This window comes from Pelobates fuscus, chromosome 1 (assembly GCF_036172605.1).
Source record: "Pelobates fuscus isolate aPelFus1 chromosome 1, aPelFus1.pri, whole genome shotgun sequence".
Taxonomy (NCBI): Eukaryota; Metazoa; Chordata; class Amphibia; order Anura; family Pelobatidae; genus Pelobates; species Pelobates fuscus.
The window spans coordinates 135,195,540-135,208,863 of record NC_086317.1 but is presented as its reverse complement, the minus strand read 5'-3'; the positions used below and the strand labels follow the sequence as shown (position 1 = coordinate 135,208,863).

Below are 13,324 nucleotides of genomic sequence, written 5' to 3'. Positions count from 1 at the left end.
ATTAGGTCATTAGTCACTTTGATAAGAGCGGTCTCAGTAGAGTGGAGAGGGCGGAAGCCAGACTGAAGAGGGTCAAGGAGAGAGTTGGAATTAAGGAAGTGAGACACACGGGTAAAGACAAGTTTTTCCAAAAGCTTTGATGAGTAAGGGAGCAGGGATATGGGACGATAGTTAGAGGGGGAGGACGGGTCAAGAGATGGTTTTTTCAGGATAGGTATTACAGTGGCATGTTTAAGGTCAGCAGGAACAGTGCCAGAAGAGAGAGAGCAGTTAAAGATGTGTGTTAGGATAGGCACAAGACAAGGGGAGAGAGATCTGATGAGGTGAGATGGGACAGGATCAAGTGGGCAAGTGGTGGGGCGAGAGGAATGGAGAAGTGCAGCCACCTCTTGTTCAGTAGCTGGGGAGAAAGTCTGAAGGGTAGGGAAAGCATGATTTATGTGTGGTTGAGAAAGAGAAAGGCAAGGAGGGGAGAATTGTTTCCTTAGCTGTTCAATCTTGTCAGTAAAGTAATATGCAAAGCTATCAGCTGTAAGGTTAGTTTGGGGGGTGGCCACAGCAGGGCCGCGAAGGGAATTAAAAGTGTCAAAGAGACGTCTGGGATTGCGGGAGCATGAACTAATGAGAGAGGAAAAGTAGGACTGTTTGGCGAGGGCAAGGGCTGCGCTGTACGAAAGCAACATGAATCTATAATGAAGATAGTCTGCCTGGGTGCGGGACTTCCTCCAGGAGCGTTCAGCACAGCGGGAGCAACTCTGCAGATAGCGTGTTGATTTATTATGCCAAGGTTGGGGTCGTGTTCTCCTCGTGGTGCATGTTTGGAGTGGGGCTGCAGTGTTCAAGGCAGATGTGAGGGTAGTGTTATATGTGGAGATGGCCAGTGAGGGACAGGAGAGGGAAGGGATGGATAGCAGTTGTGAATCAATGTCAGCCGACAGCTGCTGGAGGTCAATAGAGTTAAGGTTCCTCCTGAGCTGAGGGGGGTTAGGCTGAGGTTGTTGGGTGAGGGGGTAATTGAGAGCAAACGATAAGAGGTGGTGATCAGAGAGAGGAAATGGAGTATTGCAGATATTAGATAATGTACATGAATAGGAGAAAATAAGGTCGAGGGTATTGCCAGCTACATGAGTGGGAGAATTAGCCCACTGCAATAGTCCAAGGGAGGAAGTAATTGAAAGTAGTTTAGAGGCTGCTGGGGTTAAAGGTGGGTTAATGGGAATATTGAAGTCTCCAAGAATTAGGGATGGAATGTTGAAAGAGAGGAAGTAGGGTAGCCAGGCAGCAAAGTGGTCAAGGAAGAGGAGAGGGGAACCAGGGGGACGATAGATGACGGCAATGTTAGCAGAGAAGGGTTTGAAAAGGCGAATTGAATGAATTTCGAATGATGGGAAAGAGAGGGAAGGGGGGGTGGGCAGGGTTTTAAAGGAGCAGTGGGGTGAGAGAAGAAAACCTACACCGCCACCTTTAATCTCCGCTTGTCTTGGATTGTGGGTAAAGTGAAGACCACCAAAGGACAGTGAGGCAGGGGTAGCAGTATCCGAGGGAGAGAGCCATGTTTCTGTTAGTGCAAGTAGGTTTAGGGAGTGTGTGATAAATAGGTCATGGATGGAAGTAGATTTAAAGGTGCTGCACACAGAGCGTGCATTCCAGAGGGCAGCTTTAAAAGAGGAATTATTGTGAGAATTACATGGAATGGGTATTAGGTTGTTGTGGTTTCTGGTGTTTGAACCAGGTGGCTGAGTAGTGGAGGGACCAGGGTTTGGAGAGACATCACCTGCTGCTAGGAGTAGTAGGATGGAAAGGAAGAGAAGGTGCGAGTAAGATTTAAATGTTGGAGATGATAGCTTGTATTTAAGGGATTTAGGAGGGGTGTGTGGAGAAAGGCTGGATAAATATGAGTAAAGTGCATGTGATGAATACAGAGATGAGGGGAGCAGGGAGGGAGCAATGAAGATGGTGTTAGCAGGAACAGGTAAGTGAAATGATAGAGAGATTTTAATGATGAGGGAAGTGAGAGAGAAAGTGAAAAATAGAAGTGAGAACATTAGTAGGAGCTGTGTTTTTAAGAGCTGTGGTTAGGAGGGTTAAGGGTTAAAGAGGTGTTGTGTGAGTATAGCTTGTTTTGGGTGTGGAGGGCTTGGTGGACATAATTGGTTTAACAGGAAAGCTAGGTAATTTGAGCTATCTATAAATGTAATGATTACCATGGGGGGTTTGGGGTGTGGGGTAGGGTGGGTGGGAAGTGATCATCCAGAAATGCTACCTCTGCTTATGGCAAGTCCTGCAGGGTTGTGTGCTGTGAGTCCTGGGTGTAGCTGGTTCTGCAATTTTATGAGGCCCAGGCTATAAAGGAGAGAATCTGGGGTTAGATACAGCAGATTGTGGGTGGAGAATCATTGGGCTGTTAAAAACAAAATCAAGGAAAAGCAAATGAAAGGGAATTTGAATTTAAGGATATATGAGGGAAAGTGAGAGATAAGATAGGAAAAAGTCATAAATAGGGAACATCATAAATTAATGAGGCATAGAGTGCAACTATAGGTTGGTCTTAAATGATGCCAAAGCATATGCAGGGAAGGTAATAATGTTTTTAGCTCATGTTAATGCAAATATAATTAGACTATATATGTATGTTTAATATTTATATTCTTTCAGGAAAAAACTGAAGAAGATATTGTAATTCTCTTGATTGGCAACAAGATAGACTGTGACTCTGAAAGAAAAGTGGCTCCCGAGCAAGGGGAACAACTGGCTCATGTATGTAGTTATCTTAATGCTCACTCATTAATTCTTTAATTTTTATCTTTGAAGGGGACAGCAAATTTACACTGTTATACAGGCTGTACACTTACTACTTTACATTGTAGCAGAGTGTCATTTCTTCAATATTGTCACATGAAAAGATATAAAAAAAATATGTGAGATACTGTGTGTGTATATATATATATATATATATATATATACACTAAGTGTATAGAAAATCTCACTGACACACATGCTCACTACAGACAAGCTCACTACAGAAAAACTCACTGACACACATGTGGTCACTACAAACAGACACACATCCTCACTACAGAAAAACTCACTGACACACATGCTCACTACAGACAAACTCACTGGCACACACACATGCTCACGACAGAAAAGCTATCTGACACACACAAGCTTGCTTACACAAACTCACTAACACACATGCACATGCTCACTACACACAAGCTCACTGACACACACACATGCTCACTACAGACAAGCTCAGACATACACACATGCTCACTACAGACAAGCTCACCGACACACACAAGCTCACGTACAGACAAGCTCACTGACACATATACACATGGTCACTACAGACACGCTCACTGACACACACATGCTCACTACAGAAAAGCCATCTGACACACACAAACTTGCTTACACATAAACTCACTGACACACATGCACATGCTCACTACACACAAGCTCACTGACACACACGCTCACTACAGACAAGCTCAGACACACACATGTTCACTACATACTGACTGTCGCACACATGCTCACTTACAGAAAAGATCACTAATACACTTGCTCACTACAGACACACTCACTGAAACACAAAAAACCTCACTACATACAAGCTCAGACACACACATGCTCACAAGAGACAAGCTAACTGACACACATATGCTCACTACAAACTCACTGACACACACATGCTCACTTACTGATATGCTCACCCACACACACATCCACATACAAGCTTAATCACTAGCAGGTACACACACACACACACACAATTATCATGCAGTGATGTCCTGAACGGTTCGCTGGCGAATAGTTCCTGGCGAACATAACTTGTTCGCATTCGCCACGGACGGCGAACATATGCGATGTTCGGTCCGCCCCCTATTTGTCATCATTGAGTAAACTTTGACCCTGTACCTCACAGTCAGCAGACACATTCCAGCCAATCAGCAGCAGACCCTCCCTCCCAGATCCTCCCACCTCCTAGACAGCATACAATTTAGATTAATTCTGAAGCTGTATTATTTTTTATTTTTTTGGTGTTTATTATACATTATCCTCCATAGCCAGTAACCTGTGTTTATTATACATTATCCACCATAGCCAGTAACCTGTGTTTATTATACATTATCCTCCCATAGCCAGTAACCTGTGCTTATTATACATTATCCCTCCCATAGCCAGTAACCTGTGTTTATTATACATTATCCCCCCATAGCCAGTAACCTGTGTTTATTATACATTATCCCCCATAGTCATTTATCGTTGGACCTAGGCAGCATGATGTCTTAGGCTGGCCCAGAGAGTGAGTGAATAATATAATATATATGTTCAGCAGTGGCGTACATACCAGGGTCGCAGGGGTCGCGGCTGCGACCGGGCCCGGCCCACCAGGGGGCCCGGCCGCCCCTGCGACCCGGTATGTAGCCACTGGGCCAGCCTCTTCTCCTGGGGGGCCCTAGAGCCGGCCACCTCCGGGCCCCCCGAGGCTGGCCCTGCTGCCACCCGGCTGGCCGGTCCTGCGGGCGCGCGAGGGAGCACTCTCCCCTGAGTGCTTCCTCTTCAGCTCCCTCGCGCACCGCGTAGGGATGCCGGCGCCGGAAGATGACGTCATCTTCCGGCGCCGGTATCAGTACGCGGCGCGCGAGGGAGCTGAAGAGGAAGCACTCAGGGGAGAGTGCTCCCTCGCGCGCCCGCCAGCCTGACTGCCCGCCGGGTGACCGGACCCCCAGGAGCCCAGCAGCACCACTGGACCCCAGGGAATCCCCTCAGCACTCCAAAAGGTAAGGAGGCTGGGGGGATTAAATACAAAAAAACGTTAGTGTGAGTGTGTGTGTGTGTTAGTGTGTGTTAGTGTGAGTGTGTGTGTTAGTGTTTGTGTCTGCTAGTGAGTGTCAGTGAGTGTGTTACTGTGTGTGTCTGTTACTGTGTGTGTTTGTGTGTGTGTTAGAGTGTGTGTGTCTGCTAGTGTCAGTGAGTGAGTGTGTGTCTGCTAGTGAGTGTCAGTGATTGTGTTACTGTGTGTGTCTGTTACTGAGTGTGTTTGTGTGTGTGTTAGTGAGTCTGTTTGATGTCTGTTAGTGAGTGTGTGTTTGTCAGTGAGAGTGTATGTTTTGTAAGTGAGTGTGTATGTATGTCTGTCGCTGAGTGTATCTCTGTCAGTAAATGTGTGTGTCTGTTAGCTAGTGTGTATGCGTCTGTTCATGAGAGTGTGTGTGTGTCTTCAGCACTTACCTTTCTCCAGCGCCGGACTCCCTTGGCGCAGGGGAACCCTCCGCCTCTCAGCTCCGAATGCGCATGCGCGGCAAGAGCCGCGCACGCATTCAAACCGCCCATAGGAAAGCATTACTCAATGCTTTTCTATGGACGTTCAGTGTCTTAGAATCGCGGAAGCGCCTCTAGCGGCTGTCAGTGAGACAGCCACTAGAGGCTGGATTAACCCTCAGTGAAACATAGCAGTTTCTCTGAAACTGCTATGTTTTCAGCTGCAGGGTTAAAACCAGAGGGACCTGACACCCAGAACACTTCATTGAGCTGATGTGATCTGGGTGTCTGTAGTGGTCCTTTAAGTGTGTGCATCTGTATGCACTGGCGTACATACCGCGGTCGCAGGGTTCGCAGCCCTGCAACCCCTGCGACCAGGTGCCCGCCGCAATGTGTTGCGGCCCCGGTCCGCCAGAGTAAGCGCGGGGGGTTGGGGGGGGCCCACGGATCAATTTTCGCACCGGGGCCCCATGGGTCATGTGTACGCCACTGATGTTCAGAAACATATTAGTAATATATGTAAATCGGGTTCATGCAAAGAGGGTGAAAAGGTATTCAAGAAAAACACACTTATTGCTTCAAATTTACAAAGCTAAACTTTTAAAAGCTTTCCTCATTTCTTTCTCGGGATGAGGAATATATCGGTTGTAGACTGAGGATTTCCATCTGCCCAATCTTTTAATAATATGCACTGGAGTGTCAGTGTTGAAGGAGACCGAAGCTGCCCCTATTCTAAATGAAAGACCCGAGACATGGATACAACCCAATCTTAGGAGTAGTGTTCTGATGTAGAAGATGAATTTAGCCGTAGTCAGAGGGATTCAGTGAGAGTAGTGGTGAAATGTGTGTGGCATGACTGAGTGTGGGTAAGTAAGAGTCAAGTATTTTAACTGGGCACTAGTTCTAGGTGGGATAAAGTGGTATAGCGGATGGATGAGTAGTTTGGTTCATTTTAGAGGTTTGTAGAGAAAGTATATAGTGATCATGATTTTTAGCGATATCCAATATTTTTAAGGTGGTCTCAAACAAACATAAAATGCTATATAAAATTTGTGGGAATATCGAGTATTCGTGTACAGTAAATCAGAGAGGGCTCAGAATATCGAACCATCGATCGGTAACCTGGATGAAGTAGGGGGTCTATCTGTTTTATTAAATACGTGGTAATATGCTTTTAATGGGATAGGATGTTAGGAAAGGTGTGTGATTGGGATAAGTGGTTGTGGCTGTATTTACCTTATCCTGGGACCGACCTGGCTCCTAAGCTTGAGCCGTGCGTGGCTGGATCACTCCTGCCTCCACACGAGCCGCATGCGGCTTGATCTCCTCTTCTGACTTAGCCGCGTGCACTGACCGCAGTGATCGGTCACATGGCCCGCCTGGCACTAGGAGCACGGCTCGAGTCACAAGCTCGCTCTTAAAGGGGCAGTGGGAGCCAAAAGTTGATTCAGGCTCCCATTGGCCCACGTCATTCCAGCACCCCCTCACACGAACGTTTTGGGGGCACAATAGCTTGCATTTAAAAAAAAAAAAAAAAACATTTTGACTGTAATTTAATATCAGTCAGTTTCCTTCACATGTGTGCGTTTCAGGGCCTGCCAGGGCACAGTGTCACACCAGTGCAACTCATATCTGGTGTAACAGTAGTGTACATTTAAAAAAAAAAAATACAGGGGGCTTGTTGTCACCTTTTGGGGACCCTTGGTGTTGTACGTGGCTGGGTGGAGGAAGAGACCTTCAATGACATCAGTGAGGACAAGGAACGGGACATGGCTAGCTTGGTATCCAACCTTGTGCAAATGGGGAGTTTGCGGTTGTGCAAATGGACTGTTTGCGGTTGTTTGCGGTGCGTTAAACTGGGAGTTTGGTCTGTCACTGTGAAGCGGGCGTAACCCTTACACTACCTGATCGATACAACATCATACCTGATGTTTTAAAGCACGTTATTCCAAACAATTTAGGAATGTTAGGTGATTTATGCCCTTTATGGATTAAAACCAGACTCTGCATCAACTATGTAATTTTCCATGGGAGTTTTGCCATGGATCCCCCTCCGGCATGTCACAGTCCAGGTGTTAATCCCTTTGAAACAACTTTTCCATGACTATTGTGGCCAGAAAGAGTCCCTGTGGGTTTTAAAATTCGCCTGCCTATTGAAGTCTATGGCGGTTCGCCAGGTTCGCCCGTTCGCGAACATTTGCGGAAGCTCGCCTTCGCCGTTCGCGAACGGAAAATTTTATGTTTGCGACATCACTACTGTCATGGCCTTAAGCCTACCTGTCTCAGAAGGCTGGGGGAGACTGAGACACTTTTCTGGCCTCTTCCTTCAGACAAAGTCAGTGAATGGGGGCTGAGCTTGTGCACGGGAGGCGGGGCCTGAATGCGGGGGCTTTCCAAGGGAAAATTATTTAAATTGCACACTAGGGCTTCCTGCCGGCATTTGCCCCCCACTGCGGACGCCCATGACTGTAACTTCACAAAATTGTGTCTAGGTCATACATTGAGCATATTGTTTTACGCAGAAGATATAACTGAGAATAATTTGGGGGATTTTATGACAGTGGCACAAGTGTAAGAAATACCCAGCAAAAATGCAACATGTATGTAAAAAATGCAATTTTATTTTCCTTTACCACAAACATTGACATAAATTGGTGAAAAGGGGTGACAAGTTAAGGCACAATATATGCCATGTAAGATACCCTGATGTGTCTGCTTTCTCAAATAGAAGCCCTTTGTGGGGTTATTTGAACAGTCAAACTGCTATAATACCCCAAAATGAGACAAAGGCCCATCAAATCCATCTATGAAAATTCTGACTATAGAAACTGAAATAGCCTTGTCTCTTATATGGCATTTTAGCTGCACAGAATAATCCCTAAGGCATACAATGGGGGTATTGTTGTACTCAGCAGATATAGCTGTAAACAATATGGGTTTCTGTGCAGGAATAGCACACACCAGCTTTACGAAATACACATTACAAAAACCTTGTTATATGTGTATATGCCAGAATAGAGAAAAAACACAAATTTACTCCAATATTTAGCAGAGATTGGCGATTAAATGGCTACGTAAAAAGATGACTGCTAGAGGTGCTTCCTGGGTCAGGGCATGGAGACAAATTTTCCTGATAGAGATGCATTGATTCAATGCATCTCTTAAGGAGATGCTGATTGGCCAGGGCTGTGTTTGGCTTGTGTTTACTCTGTTCCTGATCTGCCTCCTTGAAAGTCTCAGCCAATCCAATGCTTTCCTATGTGAAGGCATTGTATTTGGCTCAGAACACCACTTCTGATTATGTCAGCCAAGCATGCAGATCAGGGGCAGAGCCAGCAGTAGACTGGAGTAAAGGTACAATTTTACTATATTTAGTGGGATAAAGGGGGCCAGGGGGTCTAGATGGTGTTTTTAACACTATAGGGTCAGGAATACATGTTTGTGTTCCTGTACCAATAGGGTTCCTTTTCATCTGTTTTTTGTTGCATTACCTTTAAAAAAAGATTGCAATATTTTTGAATTGTGATTGCATTAAAACGTAATACCAAATGAAAGTCAGAAAACATTATTGATCAAGTATCAATGCTGGGTTGTGATTAAACCTTACGAGAAAGGAATTAGTGCAGGATGGTATGCATCACAATTTTTGGGGCTTTTTTTCTTGCTGTCTTTTTACAGTGCTATCACCCTGGCAGAATTTGTATTTTTGTTTTAACAAGCATTTTTAACAAAAACTAAGTTTTATCTTGACAGCCTTTGAGGGCCTGTGCTTGTTTGGTGCAGTTTCTATAGTAGGTTAAAGTGTAACACGGTGTGCAATACAGTGTATGTCTTACATGAAAAAGCTAATTCTTGATCTTTTGTTACAAGTACAAAGTAATATATTTTTATTTTTAGGAGTACAAATTGCTGTTTACAGAGTGCAGTGCGTCATCAGGAATCAACATAACAGAAGCACTGCGCCAACTAGCAAGGTAATATAAAAATGGAAAACTAATTAATGGAATTTTCATAAAATATGACAAAGTTACTGTCGGTTACAGTTACTACCACATTTACACACTGGGGAACTGTATTCCCAGTGTGCAGATGTTGTAGTAACTCTCCTGCTGCCATATTTTCCTTAGCACATCATCCATCAAATGTTTCAAATGATAGTGACCCAGTCAAGCACCAGTTTTATTTTTTGCACCGGACCTCCCAATAATGGGCGGACACATTTGGAAAAGGGCCTCACTGAAGGCACTGTAGCCTCCCGGTCAGACAGACAGCCTTCAGGCTGGCCTTCTCCATACAGAACCTTACAGAGACCACTGCTGAAGTTCTCCCTGCAAGACCCAAGTGCCCATTCATGTATATAATATGCTTGCTCTGTGCTACCTGATGACAGTTCCCTGGTGTCTCCGGACGCAGCTTTGATCCACTGATCATATTTATTACAAGTCCTGCAAAAATATATAATGATGTATGTCATAAACCAAGAATTTATTATTAGCTTTCCAAAATAAGCACAAATTACAATTTAAAGGGACACTATAGTCACCTGAACAACTTTAGCTTAATGAAGCAGTTTGGGTGTATAGAACATGCCCCTGCAGCATCACTGCTCAATCCTCTGCCATTTAGGAGTTCCATAGTTCCATAGTTACGTAGCTGAAAAGAGACTTGCGTCCATCAAGTTCAGCTTTCCTCACATTTGCTTTTTGCTGTTGATCCAAAAGAAGGCAAAAAAAAAAAAAAAAAACAGTTTGAAGCACTTCCAATTTTGCAACAAGCTAGGAAAAAAATTCCTTCTTGACCCCAGAATGGCAGTCAGATTTATGCTTGGATCAAGAAGTTATTACCCTACATTGAAAGCGGTTATTAACCTACTTTGAAAGATCATAAACAAAGTTAAATCCCTTTGTTTATGAACCCTAGTCACACCTCCCTGCATGTGACTTGCACAGCCTTCCATAAACACTTCCTGTAAAGAGAGCCCTATTTAGGCTTTCTTTATTGCAAGTTTTGTTTGATTAAGATTTTCTTATCCCCTGCTATGTTAATAGCTTGCTAGACCCTGCAAGAGCCTCCTGTATGTGATTAAAGGGAAACTCCAGTGCCAGAAAAACGATCCGTTTTTCTGGCACTGGAGGGTCCCTCTCCCTCCCACCCACCAATCCCCGGTTACTGAAGGGGTGAAAACCCCTTCAGTGACTTACCTGAGGCAGCGGCGATGTCCCTCGCCGCTGTCTCCGCCTCCGCGACGCTCCTCCTAATTATTACGTCGGCCGGTGGGCGAGACTAATCTCGCTCACCGGCCGAGGAGACCTAATGCGCATGCGCGGAAATGGCGCGCATGCGCATTACGTCTCCCCATAGGAAAGCATTGAAAAATCATTTCAATGCTTTCCTATGGGGTTTTGAGCGACGCTGGAGGTCCTCACACAGCGTGAGGACGTCCAGCGACGCTCTAGCACAGGAAACCTGTGCTAGAACCCAGGAAGTGACCTCTAGTGGCTGTCTAATAGACAGCCACTAGAGGTGGAGTTAACCCTGCAATGTAAATATTGCAGTTTATGAAAAACTGCAATAATTACACTTGCAGGGTTAAGGGTAGTGGGAGTTGGCACCCAGACCACTCCAATGAGCAGAAGTGGTCTGGGTGCCTGGAGTGTCCCTTTAAAGTTCAATTTAGAGATTGAGATACAATTATTTAAGGTAAATTACATCTGTTTGAAAGTGAAACCAGTTTTTTTTTTCATGCAGGCTTTGTCAATCATAGCCAGGGGAGGTGTGGCTAGGGCTGCATAAACAGAAACAAAGTGATTTAACTCCTAAATGACAGTGAATTGAGCAGTGAAATTGCAGGGAATGATCTATACACTAAAACTGCTTTTTTTTAGTGTTCCTTTAAATCATAAAACTGTGAACTGCTCTGTCAATGAGCTGATAGCAGCTGTGGTGTGGCTGCATTAAAGTAATTTTATAAAGCATTTTTATTAATTCAATGTGATGTAATGGAACTGCACCTGATGCTAAATTATTAACAATTTTCTTTTTAATTTTATAAAAATATTATTGCAATACATATACAGTATTATTTACTTAACGGTAAATTGTCACAAACTCACCAAAATATTGCAAAGTGACAAAAGTCAGCTGTTTTGGCTACCATTTTTTGAAAATTGGGCTAATTTGACTTCAAGCGATACTATAGTGCAGGAATACAAAGCTGCATTTGTAGCACTATCGCTCCCCCCCCCCCCCATCTGTGTTAAATAGAGGGTTAAAAACCCTTTATTTACTTACCTTATCCCATTGCTGGATCAACGCTCTATGTCCTCCTACATCCTGCGACAAGTGGGTGCTAATTTGCATGTGCTTTAAATGCCACAAGCGCATTAGACCTCCCTATAGGATTGAATCAATGCTTTCCTATGGGGAAATATCTGACGCCGGATGTCCTCCTGCAGAGCGTGAGGAGGTCCAGTGTCGGATAGTGGACCAAAGGTCCGTTTCGATCCAGTAAGAGCCTTCAGTGGCTTCTCTGGAACAGCACTGTTTAACATTGCAAAAGGGGCATTGCACCACTTCAATTAGCTGAAGTGATCTGGCTTCCTGTAGTGTCCCTTTAAATCTACTATTTCCTAGTGAATTCTTGACAATTCACAGTGTTTTGAATTGCCATGAGAGTACTCAAAACAGTTTATGCCACTTCCCAAGAAAATTTCTCTAAGCAGTCTCTTCTGAAACCCTAAACTGTGTGCAACATGGAATGGAAATATTCTATAATTTACTGTATATTTCTTACCCTTTAATAACTTTTGTTCTACATCTCATAATTAACTCTAAAATTGATTTTACGTAATCTCTAGAGCACAAAGGGTGCTTGTTCTAACAAAGGTGGCATTTGTGCTTCTCTTTTCTTTTTGAGGGTGTGTTTGATCATTTTTGCACATGCTCTATTATGCAATTAACTTAAATATATAGTATCAGCATGGCTATATATTAGTGTCATAATAAAATAATAATATGTTTGCTAACTATGTAATAAAATGCCACTTGTACAAATCCTTTAGAATATATACAGATTTTACAGCATGTTTTTTTTTTTTGTTGCATTTCCTTGTGCAGATCTCTTAAAGCACATGAAGAATATATGAAAAATAACGTGGTCAAAATAGGAAAAGAAAACGAGAAGGAAAGCAAAAGCTGTTGCATGTAAAAAAGAATCAAACATTAAAGGAAACATTTTTATTTGCTTACTTAAACTGGTTTTGATATGTAAACTGCTCAAACTGAAATATGTCATAAATATACATGTTGTTGTTACATGTTGATATTATTTTAACATTTTGTATTACTTTTTATTTTGACTGCACAAACACACGGTATGTTTTTACACTATTATTATTATTATTATTATTATTATTATTGCCCTTTATATAGCGCCAACAGATTACGCAGCGCTTTACAATATTACGAGAGGGGGGAATTTTACTATAAATAGGACAATTACAAGAAAACTTACAGGAACGATAGGTTGAAGAGGACCGTGCTCAAACAAGCTTACAGTCTATAGGAGGTCAGGTATAAAACACAATAGGACAGGAATTCGCAGTCAAATAAGGTGGGAGTGAGGCAGAGCTGGAGGAGAGAGTAGAGTGCTGCCCTTCAGGAGAGAGCAATAGACAGGTATGTAAGGTAGAGGTTACTCTGAGAGTCCATAAGGTTTCCTAAAGAGATGGGTTATAAGGCACTTGAAGACTAGGGGAGAGTCTGATGGCGGTAGGCAGGCTATTCCATAGGAAGGGAGCCGTCCCCGAGAAGTCATGCTAGCTTGAGTTGGCCGTACGAGTGCGAACAACGGACAGGAGAAGGTCAGGGGAGCCTAGAGACCAAGAAGGGACATACCTATGAATCTGTGAGGAGATATAAGAGGGGCTAGAATTGTTCAGTGCTTTATAGATGTGAATTAGTGCCTTGAATTGACTCCTAAAGGATACAGGAAGAAAATGTAAGTACTGAAAGAGGGGTGAGGTGTGAGAGAACCGACTAGAGAGGAAAATCA

At 43.7% G+C, this 13,324-nt stretch overlaps 1 protein-coding gene across 1 annotated transcript in view; it reads left to right on the top strand.

Annotated features, from left to right (window-relative positions):
* Positions 1–12,784, top strand: part of RAB44 (RAB44, member RAS oncogene family) — a 143,478-nt gene extending 130,694 nt beyond the window's left edge. The window contains exons 14-16 of the mRNA XM_063450543.1: positions 2,656–2,757; positions 9,169–9,245; positions 12,388–12,784. Coding sequence (XP_063306613.1) covers positions 2,656–2,757; positions 9,169–9,245; positions 12,388–12,478 — 270 coding nt within the window. The 3' untranslated portion in view covers positions 12,479–12,784. The remainder of the gene's footprint in view (positions 1–2,655; positions 2,758–9,168; positions 9,246–12,387) is intronic.
* The last annotated feature ends 540 nt before the right edge of the window (positions 12,785–13,324 follow it).